This window comes from Brachypodium distachyon, chromosome 3 (assembly GCF_000005505.3).
Source record: "Brachypodium distachyon strain Bd21 chromosome 3, Brachypodium_distachyon_v3.0, whole genome shotgun sequence".
In the NCBI taxonomy this organism is placed as follows: Eukaryota; Viridiplantae; Streptophyta; class Magnoliopsida; order Poales; family Poaceae; genus Brachypodium; species Brachypodium distachyon.
The window spans coordinates 11,580,176-11,602,817 of record NC_016133.3 but is presented as its reverse complement, the minus strand read 5'-3'; the positions used below and the strand labels follow the sequence as shown (position 1 = coordinate 11,602,817).

Here is a 22,642-nt window from a genome sequence, read left to right as displayed (position 1 = left end):
GAATATGGATTAAGAGTCTTAGGAATGACACAAAAATTGACTAGGTTATGTTTATCTCTTCCGCTCCTCTAATTTGTGTGATTTTGTTAAAGAACTTGTCGGTCTCAGTTGCCATTTCACCTATCCAACCCATTCAACTATGTCGAGATTTAGGTTTCGCATAATATAAATGTTCGAGTATGTCCACGGGTGTTCGGATCAAACTCAACTTAACACAAAGAGAAACCATAGAACTGTGAATTGTTTTGGATCACAACTTCACTTCTAAATCTAGAAGCATCCATTTCAGTTACTAGTATTTTGCACCCACAGCCTATGATGTGATGCCCTTTTTTTCTTTGAGAACGGCAATGAGTTGTACAATTTCATCCTTTTCTCATTCAATGAGTAAAAAACTGTGATGCAAAATGACAAAAGTGCACGTTCATTTCCCATAGCCCAAACGAAACCGAAAGGAAAGAAAAGAAAAGCAAACGATGAGGTGGTAGAGACGCATTTGCAGAGCTATTATCGTCATCATAAATGATTATACTCGAAGAAAAGAAAAGAAAAGAAAGAGAACAGGGCCGTTGGATCATCAGCCGTCGGATCCTGATCGTGTGGCTCGACCACGGCCATGAGGATTGCCACGGGAAAAGACCGATTTTTTATTTTCCTGCTTCTTCTTCTCCGGCTCGCGTCGCGATTAACAGAATTTCTTCTTCGCATCGAAATCCAAAACGTGACGAGACGACGAGGGGGGAAAATTTTGGTGCAAGCAGAAGGATTCCCAACCGCAGCAGTTTGCCCTGCCACCCAGTAATCTCCACTCCACCGCTGCCGATTCGATCGCTGCCGCCGCCGCCGCTCTTCGCCTGCGCCACCTAGGGTCGGGTGGGGGTGTCCTTTCGTGCCGTTGCCGCCGCACTGCGAGCTCCGCCCCTCTAGGGTTCGTCTCGCTTTCGCTGGTTAGGGTTTCCCCCCCTTGGTCCGGCCGGCGTCCCCTCTGCTGCGGGGTGCGGACGGACGCTGGGGAGCAGGGCCGCCCGGGGCCTCGCTGCCCAATGGCTCCCGCCGCTAAGCGGGGAGCCAAGGGCCAAAAGAAGTGGACCAGAGACCCGCAGCTCGGCGACCTCGTCCTCGCCAAGATCAAGGGCTTCCCTGCCTGGCCCGCCAAGGTCCTCCCTTGCCTTGCTACCTAGGGTTTTCAGCCCCCCCACCCCACCCCCATAGCGTGCCAAGTTCCATTCCTTATTCCTCTTGATTGATACGTCGTCTGTCTAGGATGTTGGTTTAGTCTTGGGAAGCGGTTAATGCTTCTTTTATTTGTGCAGGTGAGCAGGCCGGAGGACTGGGACCACGTGCCGACGCCACGCAAGTTCTTTGTCGTCTTCTTCGGCACCAAAGAGATGTAAGTGAACCGACATCTTGCTCGATCAGTTCTAGCTCGGTTTGTCGCCATGTTTAACGGTATTCTTACTGCCAGTTCTACATTTTGTCACATACATAAATGCTAGGCATTACACATCCTTGATAATTGTGGCACCTCAAACTGTCCTACTATACAAGTTTGTGTAACCAAGACCACTCCATTGCAGATTGGGTTCACATTTAGCATGCATTTCCTCAGAGTCATCTATTAGCTGCATAAAAACATACAGCTGAGATGATGCACAGGAGACAGTAGCACTCTCTTGTAGATATTTATACCCAATTTGTTGCTTCAATCTCTGTTAAGCTCTTCTCGTTTGTGGCATGCCATGTGTGGGTTAGTAGTAACTTACTGTTTACATGGGGAAACATTAGTACTCTGTCTGCTGTAGTGATGATCTCTACCTTATTTTTGGCAACATGGCTTTTACACGTGCACGAATTGATGAAAGAGAGCTAATTTATTAGTCAAGTAAAATTTAAGGCCTTGACCGCATTCTTTGGTCAGAAGGCAAAACAATCATCTGATTCTGATATAAATAATGGCTTGCACTTCATAATTTGCAGTTTTCGATTCTGCCTATTTATTTTACCAGTGTTACTTTATCTGAATATTTCTGCTTGGGTGGTTAGATAAACCTGATATCCTCCCATTACTGTAAAAGTTTAAGTTGTGGTATCATTGGCTCCAACAATGATCAGTCTTGGAGATGCAGTTCTTCTATTATGCTGAAAGGAAAGTAGTGCTTTCATGTGGAATTTATTTCTGAAGTCTTCTCACTCTTTGTTCCTAAATCCTAACTAAAGTTTAGTCTTTTATATTATTCATAAGTACTCTTGACCACTAATACTGGCCAGTTTTCCTTCGAACTAATCAAAATGAGAATGTTTTTATTCTTTCGTAACTTGAGCCTATGAGCTAGGTCAGTCACAAATCGTTGAATCTATTATTCTTTTGAACATCTGGTAGGTAATTGATCTTTAGACCTATTTAAATAACTCTATTGTTGATAGAGCAACTGAATTACTCCATTTTATTCACCCAATAGGTTGCTTTAGCTTGTAAGGTGCTTGCTACATGGAACATTTGTTTGATTGGGTTTAAAATCCTGTCACCATTTCCTCTAGATACAGCATTGGTATTTTGCCTTTGCTGTCTTTCATATCTATGTTTCGTTTGCTATTTTGAGCTTCTTGTGACTACTCTTTGAAGGCCAAAGTACAAGAATTACTTGTTTGCTAATGAATGAATATCTCCTGCAGTGCTTTCGTAGCTTTGCCAGACCTTGTGCCATTTACAGAAGAGGTGAAGAATGATCTGGTAGATCGAGCTCGGGAGAAGCGTTTCCCAAAAAGACATATGAAAAGTATGGATGAAGCAGTCGTGCAGATATGCAAGGCCTATGATGAGCTGCCAAAATCATCTGGACCTGCCAATGGTCTGTTACCTGATGAAACTCTTGATCTGATTGAAAAAGCTACAGAGCACCTTGTGAAGTTGCCTGATGATGGCGAGACTCCAAAACTGGGACAAATGGAAGGTTATAGTTCTGTTGGCAACTTGAATACTGTAGTGCATGGTTCGGGAACTGAGGGGGATATGAAAGGTGGCCATGACAGAAAGGATTCTTTTCCAACAGCTTCTAAAAGGAAAAAACCTGCAGGAAAGGATTCTGACCATCCCAAGAAAAAGAAGTCTATCACGTCCAAGCCAGCTATCAACATGCGCCTTGAACAAGAGCGGTCACCAACCTCTCTGAGGCCAGAAGGAGAGGCTGAAGACCAACAAGATGGAAAAGAGTGCCACCCAACTGAAGCTTTAATTTTGGATCCTACAGTAGATGTAATCTGTGCTCTTGAAGTGCCAAAGAAATATAATTCTGAGAAGCAGTTGAAGAATTCTGAAAGGAATGAACTCAAGCGTGTTGATGTCGCTGGTATGTCTGGGATGACTTCTCCTAAGGCTCTAACTGATACTGTACCAAGCAATAGTGCTGACAAAGAGAGCAAAGGATTCAAGAAGTCAAAAATGGTGATGAAACAATCACTTACCAACAAATCAGAGAGAAGGGATTATGACAAAATAATGCTTGACAAGCCTAACAAGCGGTTGAGTGGAAAATCACCTGATGCCTTTTCTTCCGATAAGAAACCTCTGCCCGGTAGTGTGCAGTGCAAGCCAGAGGGTAGCATGGACATGCGTCTGGCAAAGAAGCCAAAACTGATGGACAAAGCCAATGAAACAGTCAAGACAGGGGCAAAGAATGAGCATAAGTTACCTGTTGATAATGAAAAGGATAAGGCTGTGAAAAGTGAGAAATCCACTTCGATGGGAGCTGGAAACAGCACAGTTCCTGAGATTGTAACCGGTGATGATAGGAAACGGAAATCAGGTATAGTTCTATCACCCCTACCAAGATCGCATTCTGATGGATTGGAACATGCACCTGGTTCCGCAACCAAGTTAAGTGTTCTTGGTGCTGCTAAGAAGGGCTCCAGCATGAGGGAGGATGGCTTACGTGGAAGGCCATTGGCAAAACCCAGGAGAAGAGCGTGCCGTTTTGATGAAGACGAGGAGGAAGAACAGCGGACACCACCTCATAAAACTGTAGCCAAAACAATCTCCACGCATGTAGCCCCAACAGAGAAGACAGGTATTCGGAGGATTCCTTCATCACAAGTTGGGAATGTTTCTGCAAGAATGTCTGGTTTGGCAAGAAAAGAGAATCCTAGAAGTGTTGGGATGTCACCTGTGAAGCATGAGCCGTTATATTCACCAAGTCAAGAAAAAGTGCATATTAGACCACAGATGATGGGGAGAAAATCGGATACCAGCTCACTAGATTCCATTGCTGCTTTGGGTAACAAGATTAACCTGGCAGATCGCAAATCCTCTGGACAAGTAAGAATGCCAGCATCATCTGAAGTGAAGAAAATGCCAGCATCATCTGAAGTGAAGAAACCACAAGTTAGTTCTTCTAAAGTATTGCACCAGACATCTGGTAACTCCCATTCTCAAAGCCAGGCCGCATTAGAAAAGGATGTGCTTCTCTCTAAACCAGAAAATGCGAAGGCTAAACCTAAACCTAGCACACAAGTAGCTACATCGGTCGAGAATAGGTTAAGTGCCAGTTTGTCAGGTGAACGAATTGGGAAGCTAGATCACTCGAATGAGGACAGGTATATTGCTTTGAACCAACCAAGTTTCTTTCTTATGTTTTTGTTTTGCACTCATACAGGCTTAGCTATGCTTTTTGTTGATAGGTTTCAGTTTCCTCTTATGCAGATCAAATTTTGATGATAGAGCCGATTTTGCCGAACCTAATCCTGATTCTGTCAAGTCAATGAAGCATCTTATTGCAGCTGCTCAAGCAAGGAGAAACCTTCTTGCGTCTGCTCAAGGAAATTCTGATGGGACTTCTGCAGATAATGCTGTTCTTGCCTCCACACCATATGGCTTGCGTGGACTAAGTCCTAGTCCTGTTTTTAACACTCGATCTGCATCTGGAATTGTTATATCAGAGAGTGACCAATTTCAAGACTCCATCTGTGAACCTGGTCAGCGAGTTGATATGGAAAAGCCAGCAGAAATTGACCGCGAACATGGAAAGAGTCCAAAACCTAAGCAATCCAGTACCAGCGGTTTACTGAGTGGTGGTACAGATGCCGCAATTGCACGTGATGCCCTTGAGGGAATGATAGAGACACTATCGAGGACAAAGGATAGTATAGGTCGTGCTACACGTCATGCAATCGAGTGCGCGAAACGTGGCATTGCTGATGAGGTCCCCCCCCCAACACACACTCATTTTTTTTATTCTGTACATTCGTGAAACCAAATGCTATCGACATTTCCTTTTCATCACAAAGCAAGTATCCTTATTAAATTATTTGTCAATAGATTGTCGAGCTTCTCATAAGGAAATTAGAGAGTGAGGCTAATTTGCATCGCAGAGTTGATCTCCTTTTTCTTTTGGACTCCATAACACAGTGTTCCCACGCTCAGAAAGGTTAGTTTTCATCGTATTGCAATTTACATCACACCAGTTCTCAGAACTGTGTTTTCTCAGCCCAAATTTTAATTTTCTGAATTCTGCAATGTTCAGGTGTTGCTGGGTCTTCATATGTTCCCATTGTTCAAGCTGCATTACCTCGTATTTTGAGTGCTGCCGCTCCACCTTTAGCCGGTGCTCGTGAAAACCGACGCCAGTGCCTCAAAGTAGCATTTTAACACTTCACTGCTAACTATTTTTTATTGTAACTTTGCACGCTCAAATTACATTTCTGTCAATTGCTTTAATAGGTTTTAAGATTGTGGCTACAGAGAAAGATTATGCCAGAAGATGTACTCCGTAGATACATGGTTGACATTGAGGTGCCAAATGATGATACAAGCACAGGTGTTCTGCTGAGGCGACCATCCCGAGCTGAACGTTCTGTAGACGATCCTATTAGGGAGATGGAAGACATGCTTGTTGATGAGTATGGAAGGTACTGTATGATCTGTTATATTCCCTTTATTCTTTTTTTAGAATCCATGCAGTTTAACTTTTTAAAATCTGTCAGCTATTATGTTCAGAACTCTCAATGCATATCAGTAGATTTGTAAAAATAGGAATCTAAATTCGCACCCTTGATGACTTAAGAGATATCCTTTCCCCTCATTTTTTGATGTATCAACTGATCTCCTGATTGTGATGGCATGTTAGGACGTACGTCACAAAGTAGTACTTGCACTCAAACAAGGTTTTCAAAATATGCTTTATGAACTTATTTGTGGTTTATGAGAATATCACAGGCCCTACTTATTGGTATTCCAAACGTTTGTTGAAATGAATATGAATCTGTTAATCACAGTAAAAGGATGTAGGAGCTAAGGATATTTGTGTTAAAGAAATAAGCCCCGATTCCACTTTCAGAGTCTTTTATTTTCTTAATGATCTTTTAGCAATTTTTTTGACTTATGAAGTAGAGTTCCCTGATTTAATGGCTTATATGTGGTTTCATTATCATTTTTTATTCAACTCATTGTGCCATTGTTCACATCTGCTATGTGTTTTCTTTTTGTGTTTTGTTCAGCAACACGACCTTTGAGTTCTCTGGTATTTTATCAGCAACTGTCTTTGAAACTCATGAAGATTTACCTCGAGTTAATGGATCATCGCCGCTTATTTCACTGCAAGTTGAAAGGTCTGGGATGCCAGAAAACAAAGAAATTATTGCTCCAGATTCTGTTGAGGAACACATGATGGTGCTAGAGAGTGTAACTAGTGATGCTGTAATGCAAGATGCTTTCGTTTTACCAAGCAACATGCAACAGACAGATGGAGCTGTCTTCATTGAACATGATTTAAGGCAGGAAGTTTGTTCAGAAGAGGCATTGACTAATCACCATGAGCTTCCCCCTCTACCTGAGGGCCCTCCACCACTTCCATTTGATTCACCACCTCCACCACCTCTACCCGAGGGCCCTCCACCACTTCCATTGGAATCACCACCCCCCCCACCCCCTTTGCCCCCTTCTCCACCCCCCGCTACACCACCACCGCCACCGCTGCCGCTTTCACCATCTTCGCCACCTCCGCCGCCACCCCTACCACTGCCATCTGGGCTACCTCCACACCCTGCTCCACCACATCCTCATCCTTGTATCCCACCACCTGTTCCGCCATCTCCATCATCATTGGGTTATCAGCCTGCTGTGTCAGAATATTTCAGGACTCCCAATGTAATGATTTTCTTCAGTGTACTATATTTTGCATATCCTGCTGTGTTCTTAATTTAATAAAAAAGATCTGGTGATGCAGGGTAACCAACTAACCCAAGTTGTGGGAAATTCATCAATTCAAGGTATTGGAAGTACGGCAAACTTCATTCCTGGTGGACCAGTGAATGCACAAGCTTCAGTCAATTTCGTCCCATCAATGCCACCTGATTATGGAAGTAATAATGGCTTTATGGCACAACAAGCTTCTAACGGTAATTATCAGTTTCGGCCTGGTGTACCTTTTCATCAAGGGACTTTCAGTGCTTTCCCTTCGACACAAACACCACCCGTTCATCCCCACAATCATCACACACACATGAACCCCATGGGACAACAACCTGTACCACCTTCGTGCAATTCTTATGTTGTACAGTCCTTCCCAAATAGTCAAAGCCAGTATACATCTGAAGAACAGTGGCGAATGACATCTGGTAACTTCAGTCCAGATGACCACCACAATGCTTGGTTACCAGGTGGCAGGCCATTATCCTGCTCAGACGGTTCATTCATGCAGGATGGTATGTTTTTTGCCTGTAAACTGTTTTAATATTATTTTTTCATGGAGATTTGAGATGATAATGATTCACTTTTCCAATAGGATATCCAAGGTCCAACATTGAGAGATCTTCAATGGATCCGATGAGTCATCAGTATCCTGTACTCAACCATTTGCCATCTGGAGCACCGCTTCCAGGTTTTTCCTAAGAGTTCACAGCTGCCATTATTTTTTCCTTCTGATAGGTTGTGCACTCAAATGAATCTTCTTAAAAAAATAAAATCATATGATCCATTGACAAGCAGGTACCTTGTACCCCTTCTGTGCTGTGATGCCTCCTTGTCAATTTATCTTATGACTTTTTGTAAAAAACAATTCATTTGATGCATGGAAGCTATATGTCCCCTTATATTATATATATACATTTTTTTTAACTTTTTCCTCTTTTCTTTTTGACAGGCCATGTTGTTCCCCAGATGCTGCCAGCCCGGCCTGATATCCATGTTCTTAATTGCTGGAGGCCTTCTGGGTGAACTTGTATAAATAACTCCTTCCTTGCGGTACTCTTCTGTCTTTTATTTTTCCTGGTGTTATCTTCACCGATCTTTAGATTAGTTGTCTGTGATACTTCCATCTACCTACTACTGCAGTTGAGCTGACTTCTCAGTTGTTTACTTGCAGGTTTTCACATAGGGAAATCGGGGCACTGGAAGCCATTTCAAATCAGGATGCAACAAGAGGTGCTTATGTTAGTCTGTTTTGCAACGAGGATGCAAATTTGCCTGGGGAGTAACGATGGATCTGACGTTAGTAATTGGACTGAACATTTTACATTGTAATTAGTCTTGACAGCAGCATCCAGCAGATTAATCTTTCTTAGTACAAGCGCATGTTTCACATGACACAAGTGTTACCTGTTCTTTTATATGTTGCCTCTGCCATGTTTGTCTGAGGACTGCAAACTGTGTTTATCGTACCTTGCCCAGATGTTTCTCGCCCAGACGGCGCGTTAGATACAAGTATCAGTTCTCATAGTAAAATATTGTGAACTTGTTTATACCAGGGCGTATTGATGGTATCTAAGGTACTTTCTGCAGTTTGTTGTGCTTGGAGTGCTGCGCTGATTGTGCAACACATTTCAAGTTTCAACTAGATCAATATTTGAGTAAACATGAAAAAGCTGAAGCACTGTGCTTACTCCTATTCGTTAAATGATGTGGGTTTGCTATTTAGACAAAATTTGCTATCTCTTGTCCATTTATGCGGTAGCAGACAAGACTAGAACTATGGGTTTATGAGACATCTAAGAGCTTTAATTTATTTCATTTTATAAAGATTGTCTGGTATTGTCGTATGCTGGTTATTTATTTTCCAGTGGAAATTACCTGGCGCCCTATTGGGTGTGGGCCCATGTGGTCCCTGCATTTAATTGTGAGAAGTGCATGATGCACCATTCTAAGGAGATTCCATGGATGCATTACATGCAATCTAGCACTCCCTCCGATCCATATTAATTGTTGTTGATTTAGTACAAAGTTGTACTAATTCAGTGTGTACTAAATCAGCGACAACTAATATGGATCAGAGGGAGTACAAGTTTGACCACACTGTATATTACCAGCTCCTTATGAAGCACAGCTCGTCTATTTTTGTTTTCTAGTCTCTATATGTCATACAAGTTGGAACTTGAAATTCTGTATGCATGCATAGCATTAATTGTTGTTGATCAGCGACAACTAATATGGATCGGAGGGAGTAGTACAAAGCACTGCTTGTCTATTTTTTGTTTTCTAGTCTCTACATGTCATACAAATTGGAATTTGAAATTCTGTATGCATGCATAGCATTATACTGCATTCATAGACTTTCCGAATAGTGCATCCTGCGCTGTATTTTTTTCCAGATAAGTTTACCTATCCAACAGAATGTACCGATCTTTTCAAGAAACCAGTCTTGGATTATCTAGGCTCGGTAACTAAATTACAAATTCACAATACCATTTGCATTGAGGGAAGTTGGGGAATAAGCTATTCAGTTTTATTGAACTGTGTGTTTGGCAATTGAATCATAATGCCGCAAGGATAAAAAATTTCATTTTAGCTTTATGGCATATTTCTTGTATGATTTTAAAGGAAATGGCATGCAAGGTAGATTCTTAGTTTTGAAGGGCCAATGTGTCGGTATATTCTTATGCGATGCACTACTGTGGCAAACTTATCTGTTGGAAGAATATAAATCTGAGATACTAGTAGTTTTTAAATTTAGAGCACCATATATCTTCCTACTTCAGATCTGATTTTGTCATGCTCCACTTTCCAGTGGTGAGCATGGCTGTTATTTGAATGTATTGTTATTTTCCGGTGGACTTTCAACTAATTTTATCTTTCCACGGTGTGGGTAGTGGGTTCTGGGTAGTTACACAAATAACAAACTGACAGGATACTGAGAGTTATGAGATTTAGAAACTGTACTGTATATCTTCCTACTTCAGTCCTGTTCCAGTTTTCCAGTTATGCACATGACTGTTACTTGATTTGTGGTCAATTACTTTTGAATATTTTTTCTTTCTGTGAAGTGGGTAGTGACTGTAGATTGTTGAATTGCCTGAATGCTACACAAAGTTGTTCCTTGCAGCAATATAGAGATTCTTCTTCATTTATCAAATCTAACATTTGCAAGTCACAGAAATTTGTCAAAACTTGATCAGTATTGTTTGCTCTGTCTGTTAATGGAAATTTGATTGATTTCTGTAGTCTGGGAATGATGGTTGTGAACATGTTTGACCGACTTGTTTCGGAATGGTCTGTTGAATTGCTTGATCACTATATAGCATTGCTCGTCACAGTTTCATGTATGAAAAAGAAAAGAAAATATCCCTTTCAGTTTAATTTCGTTACATGCAAGATTTGTTGAACTTCAGCAGTACCCTGGCCCCGTGGTTTTATGAATTTGATAGATTTTTTAGCCAGTCGGTGATTTGTAAGTTTACGCCAACTGACAATGGGGTTTTGAGCTTGAAATAGTTGCATATTTCGATCGCTTGTCAAATATAGCCCATGTACCTTAAAATGTGGTGATTTTGCATGTATGCTGATATATTGTCTGGAAGAAAGAAAGTCCTGTTTGACTAAATTCACGTTGATATGGCAGGTCTGAAGTGGTGGCTATGGATTATGATCTTTTTGGTGACGGCTGTTGGTGGCTTTGATGAAGTTGAGACGGGGAGCTTATGTGGTGAGTTGAGTCGAGTGTTTCTTTTCTTTTTTGGCCGGGATGTTAAAAAAAGAGTTGCTTCATTTGAAAACTCGATGAAGAATTGTAAAAAAAAAAGAGGTGCTCCATGTATAGTGTTTTTGGCAACTTGAAAATACACTGGATGTACAGTGGATATAAGTATACCATACTATTATTATGGGTACTAATCAGCTAGGGATGATACATTTTTTGGTTGGGCAAAAATGAAAGGAAGAATTTAAGGCTGCGATGACGATGATGAGTTGAATGAGCACTCTTGTTATTCTAATCTCTGGAAAAGAGAGAAAACAAAAGCAGGTTACTCAACACATGTGTGATGATGTATATGATACTATTCCATTCCATAGCGTCCGCTGTTTCAGTTGAGAAATGCATATGAGGCTGTGGTCTTGTTCTTTTCTTCTGTTTCTCTTTTGAGGGAGGATGATGCGTTATTTATGAGCAGTATGGGGGAGTTATCACGTTGTTTCGGTTAAAGCATTGCAATGTTTCTTTCTTTTCAGTTCCCTGCAAGCAAAATCCTTGTTATTCTGTTGCCGTTGAGATTGTGCAGACCGAAAGAAAAAGGCTCAAAGTAGAGTGTGCTGGGCTGCAAAAATCGGGTCTGGTGCTGCATTCTCGTGCTGTAGAGATAATGAAAACAATGAAGAGTCAGGTGATGTTTTGCTGTCAACCGTGATACGGCAGCAGCAATCTTCTCTTCTTCGGCTCCAAGTATTATTTATATTTCCATTTTTATGATCAAGGGGTTGGGGGGTGGGTTGGCAACAAACATCTTGCTGCTTACTCATCTATCTATATTTCGGCACAATAAATATATATTTTTATATTTCCAGTAAAGAAACTATCCTATTGCATAAAATAAATATTATAATAGAAGGCTACTCCACAATTATTTTATATAAGCACGTGTTTTTTCTTCTGCAGGAAGTAACCGAAGATAGAGGGCGAGATGAGCAGCAGCAGAGGCGGCACGATCTGGTCCGTCCGGTCGATCGGGGTCTGGTCCGGGTCGGGTCCGGGTCGGGTCCGGGTCGGGTCCGGGTCCGGTCCGGTCAGGTATATTCCTCTGAGTTTCTCCTGGGCCTCGCCTCACCTACCAACCTGCTCTTCTTCTTCTTCTTCCTCCTTGCGGTTGATTTGATTCATTCGTATCTCTCTTTCTCAGCACAGCGATAGCAGAGAGACCTCACAGCGGAGCGGAGAGACTTGGTCGTCCCAATTCTCCCCGCGGCTTCCATCGATCCATCGCCAGGGAGTGGGCAAGGAGCACCAGCTCCCCTCCCTCCCTCCCCTCCCCGCCTCGCCCCGCGGCGTCCGTGCGTGCTTCTCCTCTCTCTATCCATCCCTTTTTCCCGTTCGCGATTACGATTGTTGTTGTTTTGCTTCGGCCGTGATTGCTTGCTTTGCTTGGTTCGTCGTCGATGCGCGCGCGATCGTCAACCCTAACTCTGCAGGAAATCTACCTCCCTTCCGCGTCCTAGGTTTTGTGCCGCGATGTGCCCCTTTCCCCGGGGCCGATCCGGCACCGCCCGTTCGCGATCCTCGGCGATCCGTGCCCTGTTCCGTGTCGCGCTCGCCCAGCCGGGATCTGCTTGCTAGTTTGCCATTTCCTGCTCCGTGGATCGCTTTGCTTCAGCTTCTCCCCTGCTCCCCGTCATGGGGCGGGGCTGTTAGGGCTACCCAGGGCCTAACTACTTTCCATGCTTGCCTCCTTCTCTTCATCTAGCCCCGGCCCCGATTCAACACACATACCGTTGAATGGATTCTGCCAATTCTCCTACCTTAGCTTACTTCTCTTAACTTGATCTGCTTGCTGAATTCTCCTGCTAAATCCTTTATTTATGGTGCTGCGGCTTCGCCAATTGCCACTGCCCTAGGAGACATTACTGAGTTTGCTTAGGGTTCGAATAATTGGATCCGAAAGTGTCTTGCGCTGTCTCCGATTCCTAATCGGAAACATTTCCAGCTTCTGTTAGGGTTTAAATTATTATTATCCGGATCGACTTGTTGGGATCCAAAGTATCTTGTGCTGTGGGTTGTGTTTGGTCAAACCCATAGCATGATTTAGTAAGCCTCCTTGTCGTCTTTCTGGTCCGATTGGCTTCACTCGTGTGATCCAGGATCATAGCTCATTCACATGACATGCAACGTCTTCTGTGTTGCCTTTTATTCTAATCGTCCACGTACCTATTAAAGCGTACTATAGTTCTGCCGCACGTCCAATCAAATATTCCCATGTATTCATGCATACTTATAAATGTTGGCTAGTCACGTCTTGTCCGTCAAACATGCCGTTTGGCTTCATATGTATTGCTCCCGCTGAATGCCTTTTTGGGCGAGGGACCTTTTCTTTTATTAAGTATTTATTACGCACATGTTCTTGGTTCTAACGTTTTCTCCGACCTCTCTTGCAGGACCGATGCAAAATGTTCTTAACACATGGAACTAGTGATGGTGCTGCGACAAGAAAGATTGGCCGCAACCGCAATCGCTTGTTTATGTCAACAGAGAAGAAGAATCCAACCAACGTCCAGTTCGTATGTGCCAAAAATCTGCAAATTATTTCCCTGTTTTTTTTTCTTTCTTTCTTAGAACCAGTAACGTCTTTTTGTCAGTATACCCTGTAACGTTCTCATTCCTACAACTTTTCAGGAGCGCCAGGTAGCTCGTCTTGAATCAAGACAGCAGCAATCGAGGTATAGTTACATTCTTCTCTTCGTCAATGTGCATATACCTTTCAGCTATGCACGCTTACAACTATCGAGTCACGAAGCATATTTCTCCTATCCGACTTGGCATGATCTCCCTTGATCGTTGTTTCGCAAGTTCAACTACTGAGCCAACTTTTCGCAAGAATTTTCTCCTCCATCAATTTCTAAATGGTAATTCTTCACTTTTTTTTTTCAGGCGGGTTTTCTTCACGGCATTAGTTCCTTTTGAGGTGCTCTGCGAGTTGGAGCCATCCTTGCATGCCGAAAATGGAAATAACCACCCCTCGTCTGAACCTACATCTCCAGAAGATAGCCTTGGCCCGCCATCCTCCGCACAGTCCTCGCCATCAATTATTTTCATTCATGTTGCTGCTCATGAAGATGCTGTCAGAAATTGTGCAGCTAATCCATTAAGGCGGCTTCTGCAAGAGAGATCCACAGCATCCAATAGTATGCCTGACTCAGATTTCTTGGACAGTACTTTTGCCAATACAAGTGTGGATGCAAAGCATACTACAAGAAGGAAGAGCAAGAAGAAAAGCAAGAAACACAGGCAACGTCTCAGAAAGCCAACAGATGGATATGAAATTAAATGTGCAGAGAGCAACAGTTCTTCCCATTCTGTTGATATGGTTGATTCTTGTGAAGGTTCGACACTTTCACCGAAGCATGTTGGTGACATGGAGTTTGATGACGCATTTTCTCCCAGTTCTTCGGTGAAAGAACCCTCTGAAAAGGCTCCTGACAGTGAAAATGATAATGAGTACACCGGCTGTTCAGTTGCTTCAGTTTCAAGTGCGTCTTACTCTGATGAGACAGAACTGTCTAGACAAACTACATCATGCCTGGAAGTGTTTGGACAATGTAACGGCAGTAACCGCAGGTCATTGGATGATACTTCAAGTTCCAAACGTATGGATTCATCTCAAGAGCTTGGTTATGCTGGCAGAAGTGGGAAATGCAGTGACAAGATCATGACTAGCAATGCTTGTGGACATGATCCCTGTGAAATCACAGAGCTTCACAGCTTTAGTGATGGAGTTGATGATTATTGGCTAGAGAAGTCTGACTGCGATCGTGGCTTTTGTTCTCAAAATGGTGTTGGTGTGTGCAATGGAGCCCAAGCAGTCCATTTGTGCAGCAATGGTAACAGAGGCAGTGATTTCAGCGTAGTAGTTTCGAGAAAGAGAGCTAGAAAAGAGAAGAAAATGTCAAAGTGGAAGAGTTTTAGTGGGGAGCATGCTTCTGCTGACACACACAGTCCTAATGAAAAATGCACTGGTCCCTCTTCTAGGCTGGTGATTAAGGAACTCTATACTAAGGAGTGCTCACATAGACAAGCTCATGTTGGTAGCATACAGCCTCAGAATGGAGTTGTGTTAAAATGCCCCATCAAGAATTTCATCCATGAACAGAGTAACAGAAGTCCACTGAAGCACTCCGAATCAGGAACTGGTCAAATTCATTTTACAAGTCCAAAAGAAAACAGCAATATAAAATCAAATGGCGATTTTGATAAAGAGCAGAACATTGATTTAAATAAAAGGCTACCCAACGCTGTGCACTGCAGAGAATCAAGTTCTTGTGAGATGAGATCACATTCTGCTTCTGAACCTACAACCCCCAAGTCTGCAAAGGGCAATTTTACTTCAGAATCTGGTAAATCATCAAGTCATGCTGTAGAAGATTTCCCCATGAATACAAGAGTATTACAAGGTTCACCCCAAGTCAATTATGCTACCGGAACAGGTTCTGGACGACCATCACCTGGTATGAGCATCTTTAGATCTTTCTCATTTTTTCTTTTCTTTCTAATGTCCAGACCTTATGGTAAGAGGCAATGATACTAGATTGAGCACCCTTTCTAACATGGAACGCTATCATTTTGCAGATCCTAAGTCCACTCAAACTGCCTTAGTGGTCGGATGTGGTGTAATTCCTTCCTTCGAAGGGAAACACAGTTTCGGAAAGTCTTGCAGCTCTGAAATGAATCTAAATGAGATGATCAAGGTTGTTAATGATGCCTATGAAGTGCAGATTGCTGCAGATGTCCACCTGTCTGTTGGTTGTCCAGTTACTGATCTTGAGACATTTCTATATTCTGCAACTCCAGTCATTGGCCATGTTCCTTGTGTCAAAAGCAGCAACTGTTCGCAGGGTCAATTAGTTGAGAACCCAGTTTATCAGCAATACAAGTCTGTTATTTCCCTGAGAAACGTATGGGAATGGTATGAAGAGCCAGGGTGCTTTGGGTTGGAAGTAAGTGATCTTAATGATCACAGTTCTAAAACATCGCACTTCAAGGATTCAGAGTTCTGTGCATATTTTGTACCTTATCTATCTGCTATTCAGTTGTTTGGCCGGTCTAAGGAGAGTACAGATAATGATTTTAGTGTACAAGAGGGAGATTTATTGGAGGCATCAAATACCACAAGCCTTTTGAGTTCTCATGCTGTGCGTGCGAAGTTGCATAAACCATTTGAGCAAAGGAACACATTCTTCTCAGAATCAGCTTTCCCCGCACAGGGTCATGGAAGGCTCATTTTTGAATACTTTGAAACAGAGCAGCCTTCTTTTCGGCCTCCATTGTTTGACAAGTAAGTTGTCTATGTGTCTCTCGTGTATTTACAGATTCTAAGTACGACATTTTTATTTTATCCGTAAGTTCCTGTTGCCGTCAGTTCTTGTAAAGCATTCACGTCTCTTCCATCTGGTGTCCTCTTGGTCTAAAAATGCCTTGTATGGTTTTATTAGCGCAACACCGTTCCATCAGTTCTTGTAAAGTATTCATGTCTCTTCTATCTGGTGTCCCTCCGGTCTAAAAAATAAATAAATCCTTGTATGGTTTTATGAGTGCAACTGGTTCCAATCTATTACTTCTTTAGAAACAGGGATGGAAGTTTGACAGTTCTTGTTATGAACAGTGTAATACCGGCAAGGAAGCTTAATAGTTCTGTCATGATCAGTGTAATATAGAAATTAGTACGGAGTATTGAGTTTGTGAACAATTTGTGTTTTTCATAATCAAGGGAGCAAGAGACTGTTTTCCCTGTGAAACACGGTGTACATGTTACGGTGATGCAAATTGATTAAGCTGACCGGGATGGTTCTGACCTAAACAATACAACACATTTGTGCTCAAGTGAGTAGCTTAGTGCTTTATAAGTTGCTAATCAATAGATTAGAAATATGTTGCTGGCACGTTCATTTGGTGCAGACTTCCTCGTGTGAGCATTATCTCATTTTGTGCCAAATTATAAGGAATCATCAAACTCATGTGGAACTTGGAATTATTATTTTCTTTACTGGTTGTCTGTCTCCATTTTTTGTGTATAAACATTACTTCATTCTAATGTAGAATCAAGGAGCTTAGTGGCCTAAATGTATCTGGCCATCCAACTCTTGGTGACCCAGAAATGCTGCAAAACATGAAATTGTGTGACCTGCATCCAGCTTCCTGGTTTGTTCCTGATCCCAGATATTTTTCTCCCAGCGCTCTGTGAACTTCTATTTGACCTGTTATTTGACACTTATTGATCACAGCAGTGTGTTTCATTTCTAGGTACTGTGTTGCCTGGTATCCTGTTTATCGTGTACCTCATGGGAGCTTCCGTGCTGCATTCTTGACCTACCATTCACTGGGTAAATTGGTTCCACAAAATTTCTCCCCAGATTTGACCGGTGGATATACCAGTATAGTTTCCCCAGTTGTTGGTCTGCAGAGTTACAATGACAAGGTACCATTTCAACTCTCTTTTTTTATGAGGGTAGCTAGTTTTTACAGAGTATGTGTTTCTAGAAAGTACTCCCTCCGATCCTAAATTGTTGTCGAAATATTACATGTATCTAGACGCTTTTTAAGAATAGATACATCCATATTTGGGCAAATTTAAGTCAAGAATTTAGGATCAGGGGGAGTACCATTTTGCTGTGAATTTATGTGAAAATTCCAGAAAGTAAGTTGCAGCTGAACTTTTAGTATGTGTTTCTAGTGCCTGGTTGGTTTAGAGTTCTTGAGTTGTTCATGAGACATGTTAATGTTGGGTTCAGTCCCTTGCAATGCCAATACATATACCCAATTTTCAGCGGTAGATATACATCCTCCTAATGTGTAATTGATTTGAATAAATTTTGATTCCCCATTTAAAGCCAAACAGAGTTTTGACATGCGAGGTCTTTTTGTAGGGAGAGCAATGGTTTGAGCTGAGATCTCCAGGTTCAATGAAACGCAGTGGCGCTGAAGTTGTGAAAGCGAGGCTGACCACACTAAAGCGAGGTGCAATGGCATTGGCGAGGGCCGTCATTCCCAGGGGATCCGTAGAATCGTCCGTGAACCACCATCCAGACTATGAGTTCTTCCTGTCTCGGTCTACCTAGGCGGCTGCGCTACACCCTGGACTGGAGAGACTACATTCCGTTCCCTGCTACTAACCCCATTGCAAGATTCCCGTGAGAAAATTCAGAAAACAACAAAAAAAAACTTTTAGCGCATGATAGATATGACAATCCACTAACCAGTGGGCGGCTATAGCTTACCGTAGAAAGAAGAGACTCAGAGAAGGGGATATTATAAGAGACATGCTAACAACCTGCTGACAGCTGATGGTGCAAACCGGGTTGACTTTTTAGATGTTTGGATGTTGTCTGCCAATGGAATCGTTTTGGCAACATTTCCTGTTACAGATCATGCAGGCAGGCGGGCAGGTTCTGCTTCTGCAGGTGTTTTACCTTCCTTTTTATGTGTACATACAAAAATTGAGAGCAAGACAGAGGATTGCTGCTCAATGTTTTTTTTTCCTATGCCGATGTATCATGAGATCCATTCGAGCTGTAGATGGTACTAAAATCTGCATTTACTGGGGGATAGAGCTGTTTGGCTGCTATGGATGATGAGTGTTTTGTCACTCTAGGTAAATCATCAATCTATTGCTACAATCATATCATGTTTCTCATTTTGTTTCATATCTGGCTTGTGTCGTTGAAATGGGTGCTATGGATGGAACGGAGCTCAGCTGACGAAAAGGAACAAAGGAAATGGGAGACTTGTTGGCTCTCATTCGTTTTTCCTTGCCTCGGGCGAACTCCCTTCGTACACCCCTTCTCCCTCCCCTCGTGGACAAAGGCGATGTTCCGTTTGCTTGTTGGCTAAATTTGTTTTATTTTCGGTCATTGTTTGATTGCCAACCATTTCATATCTCTCTTCACAATTCTCTCCGTACAATTCTCTAATTTTTTTGGTCAACCATGGAAGAAAACAAAGAGTAAATTGCAGAGAAACACGTACGTAGTGGCTCTTGTAACAAAAAATCACGAAGCCAGGTTTATTTAACTGATACTCACGACACGAAGACTAATGAATAAAAAAAAACCCGAAAACGGCCGGTTAGGGCCAGTTAACCTTCGTGGCCCACATGTCACGCACAGGAGTCGTTTTTTTTTTCTCACAACTCAGTTCCAGTCGCTCGAGCCGGCTCATTCCCTCTCCTTCAGCCCGATTCCATCTCCCTCAGCACAATTCTCCCCGATTCTCTCTCCCTCTCCTCCCCAAGCTCTCCCCTCCCTCCGCCATGGAGTCCCCGCCTCCGCCTCCATGGCCGCAGCCCTGGCCTCCGGCAATCGCTGCCGCCGCCATGGAAGATCACGCCGGTTCCCGTCCCTAGCGCCGCCGCCCCCCGAGCCATAGCGTCGCCGGATCCGCCGCCCCCGAGCCCTGACGCTGCCGGTATGTCTCTCTCTCTCTCTCTCTGTCTCGATCTCTCACACACTCTCCCTCGTAGCACTCTTTCCGTCGCCCGTACACCCAGCTCGTCACCTAGTCCATGGAGGCGGAGGGAAGGAGGCTGCTTGTGCGCGGGGCAGTCGGTCGAGCCGTCGAGAGCGAGCACGGTGCAGGCGGCCGTAGTTTGTGCGGGGCTGCTGCGTAAGCACGAGGAGAGAGAGAGAGCGAGAGAGAGAGAACGGATCGGGAGCGGCGGCGCACCCACCGGGCTCGGAGAAGAAACACATCTCGGAGGGAATATCCTGAGCCGGCTCGGCTCGTATCTCGGCTCAAGCAATTTTCCTTGGCCTTGATCCAGAAATTCGGCTACTTTGTATGACATGTGGGCCACGGGCGATTATCTTGGGCAAACTGGCCGCTTACGGTTTTTTTTGTTATTCATTAGTCTTCATGTCGTGGTTCTTTGTTACAAGAGCCGCTAGATATGTGTCTTTGTGCAATTTACTCCAAAACAAATCCTTGGACAACCTTTTGGCTAGACCATGGTCGACAAAATCGGTAGAACATAGACGGGCAAGAACCAAACACACGTTAGATTGTCGCTTGTTTGCGGAGTTCAATCTCCAGGAGGTCATTGGTTACCTGTTCGTCGGCGGAGTTCTATCTCTAGCAGCCCATCGGCTTGAAAAAGGGAAAACAAAAATGAAACTATCGCCCTACGGTTAGGGGTAACTCAAAGCACCCCGGCGATTCAAATACAAATTGGAACTAGCTTGGCAATACTTATGTGAACTCAAAAGTTTCTTGACAAATTAATAAGTTATTTGTTAATCTAGGAAAGGAGAAATAAAGTACTTACCCCGTGCAATAAAAGATGTAGTTTGTCAAAATTTGGATATTTGGATATATTTAGACATGGCTTATAGACGCATTCAAATTTGTTCAAAATGAGACATCCTTTGTATAGAAGAATCATCTCCACCGTCCCATACTAGTGAGGCAGTGACCGCTTCTTCTTGGCTTTCCTTTTTCTTCCTCTCTTCTCATGAGCAAGATGAGTGCCCTCCCTCTCCGTGCCCTAGACCCCTCCGCTGTCGCCGCTGTAGCTTAGCGTCCCCCACCCCTTCACCTCTCATGCGCGTCGCCGCCGCCATCGCTGTTCCCGCTTCTACCTCATCACCCTCGTCCGCAATTTTGGCCATTGGTTTCCGAGGTATAAGCATTTCTGTGAACCCCACCGACTTCCCTCCCTCCTTATAGAAATCTTGCACATTTTTATCTTAACACTATGAGTTAATATAGATATCACATTTAATATTTTTTTAGGTTTGCAAAATATATTTCAATAAATTTGGTTCTTTCGGACTTTTTTAGGATGCATTTTTTTGGTTGGTACATTTATGATATATCATCTAGTGATATTTATGTTAAATATCAATTTTCATCATACTATATGTTAACCATAATCTGAAGATGTAATATAAATATCTATAACATAGAATATATGATAATTATAATAATTTGCAAACAGTTCTTCGGTGGGGTGAACAGACGATCAACAACTCAAATCTTTATAAAGGTGAAACTGTAGTTATATTTTGCTTTCAAAAATATCTCCATACTTAGCGACCTAAAAAATCAAGTAGATATTTAGTTAATAAGCAACGCCTTTTGTCGTGGTAGTGTCACGGCAGATGCCATATGATGGCTTGAGATGGGACCGATGGATGAAGGAGGATCCGGAGGAGGGATGGCGCGATGTAAACCACGCACGAAAGTAAGAACACACGGTGTTTACCCAGGTTCGGAGCCCTCTTGATGAGGTAAAACTCCTACTCCTGCCTTGTTTGTATTAGCCGAGATATGGAGGGCTACAATGGTGCTCCTTGAGCTGTATTCAGAGGAGGAAGAAGGAGAACTCCTAAAATGAAGTGAGGAACCCCTCTCACAGGAGGGGTGGAGCTTCTATTTATAGGCCAAAGGTGTCACACTGACATGTGGACCAAAAGCTAGCCCTAGCTATCACCGGGCCCGCCGGATGCGCCCATGGTCCCCTCCGGATTGTCCGGGAGGGGACAATACAGCTTTGTGCTTTACAAACTGCCAGATGGCGCGCACTGTAGCCACGCCTCGGCCTTCGTCACCTGTCCTTCTACGGCGCGTCACTGTGCAGTCGCCCGGCATAACAACGTGAGCAACGACTGCTTTTTCGTCATAAAGGGAGCGCTGCTTTACTTTGCGCCATGTTACCAGGATAGGACTGTTGGCGTATCCCGGCCTTAGCCGAGATCAGATAGTTCATGCTTATCCTGCAATCACACAAGACAAGATAGACATGCCGGCACACTTTTGGTATGTCGGCCGGTTATTAAGTCGGCTTAACGATGCCGACGTACTTGCTTACGTCGGCTTTGCTCTCGCAATCCCAGTTAACGCGTGTCGTCATGACTCTACCCGGGGTCATCCCCTCGACACTAGTCTCCGAAGCTGTTGCGGTCTGACAGGAAGTGATGTCGGGCCATGACAGTTTCCCAAAACTCAAATAATTCAACGCCTAGGAGGATTCGACCAGGTAAAATGCCGACACAATCCCGAGCTTTCTTAGCCGAGATCTGGCACTGCCGACATTTCTAGTTGGCGTGGTATTTTCAGCTTCGAGCCGAGATTCCTCTCTTAATCGCGGCCAGCAATAGGGAACCTTTTTCTGCCGATATCTATGCCACATGTCACATCTATTCTGCGCCTCACTTTAACAACGGAAAGATAGGGCTAAAGACATTGTTGGCACGTCTTTTGAGGCGAATATGTCGTCCCATCAGACAGGAAAACCGGCAGGCCATTAAGAGGGGGATTTCGGTTTCCACTCGCTGCCTTATCTTTCCCGATTTGGCGAGATTTACTGCGCCACGTTGCGTAGTAACGACTTGTGCGCCGTTTATGGGGGTAATCGTCCCCATGATTACGCGCTATTTTACCATTGGTCACGGCGATCGTGGGTGCGGAAAATCCGCGGCCCATGATTGCGCCCCAGCTATAAATAAGGGGACAGGGTGAAAACATTTTACTTCGAGATAATAACACCAGTGGTATAACAACTTGTAATGCGCGAGCAATTTAATACAACAACTTGCAAAATGAGATCAGGTGGTACAATAATTTGTAATGCGGGTGCATATGGGTCATATTAGTCCGAAAATTAGCCACGTCAGCCATAGATGGAGTTCAGACTGGATTGTATTTTTGCATCGAAGCCCTTCGGTATGTTTTTAAGGTCCTCGGAT

At 43.4% G+C, this 22,642-nt stretch overlaps 2 protein-coding genes across 7 annotated transcripts; both read left to right on the top strand.

Moving 5' to 3' along the window:
- The first annotated feature begins 907 nt into the window (after positions 1–907).
- On the top strand, positions 908–11,589 carry LOC100835544 (ENHANCER OF AG-4 protein 2). Of its 6 annotated transcripts, none has more exons than XR_002965036.1 (14): positions 908–1,157; positions 1,314–1,390; positions 2,674–4,590; positions 4,697–5,195; positions 5,312–5,420; positions 5,517–5,629; positions 5,714–5,901; positions 6,490–7,138; positions 7,218–7,695; positions 7,776–7,871; positions 8,133–8,233; positions 8,355–8,413; positions 10,824–10,907; positions 11,432–11,589. XR_002965036.1 is itself a non-coding variant. In XM_010235925.3 (12 exons), the coding sequence occupies exons 1-11, from the start codon at positions 1,044–1,046 to the stop codon at positions 8,204–8,206; spliced, it is 4,314 nt and encodes a 1,437-aa protein (XP_010234227.1). In that variant the 5' UTR covers positions 908–1,043; the 3' UTR covers positions 8,207–8,233; positions 8,355–8,730. The 6 variants fall into 6 exon arrangements, 1 of the variants encoding a protein (XP_010234227.1); XR_001406891.2 differs by having other exon boundaries at positions 8,355–8,479; XR_001406893.2 differs by having other exon boundaries at positions 8,355–8,508.
- A 460-nt stretch (positions 11,590–12,049) lies between these two features.
- Positions 12,050–18,604, top strand: LOC100846733. Its single transcript, XM_003573194.4, has 8 exons — positions 12,050–12,247; positions 13,346–13,468; positions 13,584–13,627; positions 13,839–15,412; positions 15,534–16,239; positions 17,001–17,102; positions 17,205–17,379; positions 17,828–18,604. The coding sequence occupies exons 2-8, from the start codon at positions 13,358–13,360 to the stop codon at positions 18,017–18,019; spliced, it is 2,904 nt and encodes a 967-aa protein (XP_003573242.1). The 5' UTR covers positions 12,050–12,247; positions 13,346–13,357; the 3' UTR covers positions 18,020–18,604.
- Positions 18,605–22,642: the final 4,038 nt, after the last annotated feature.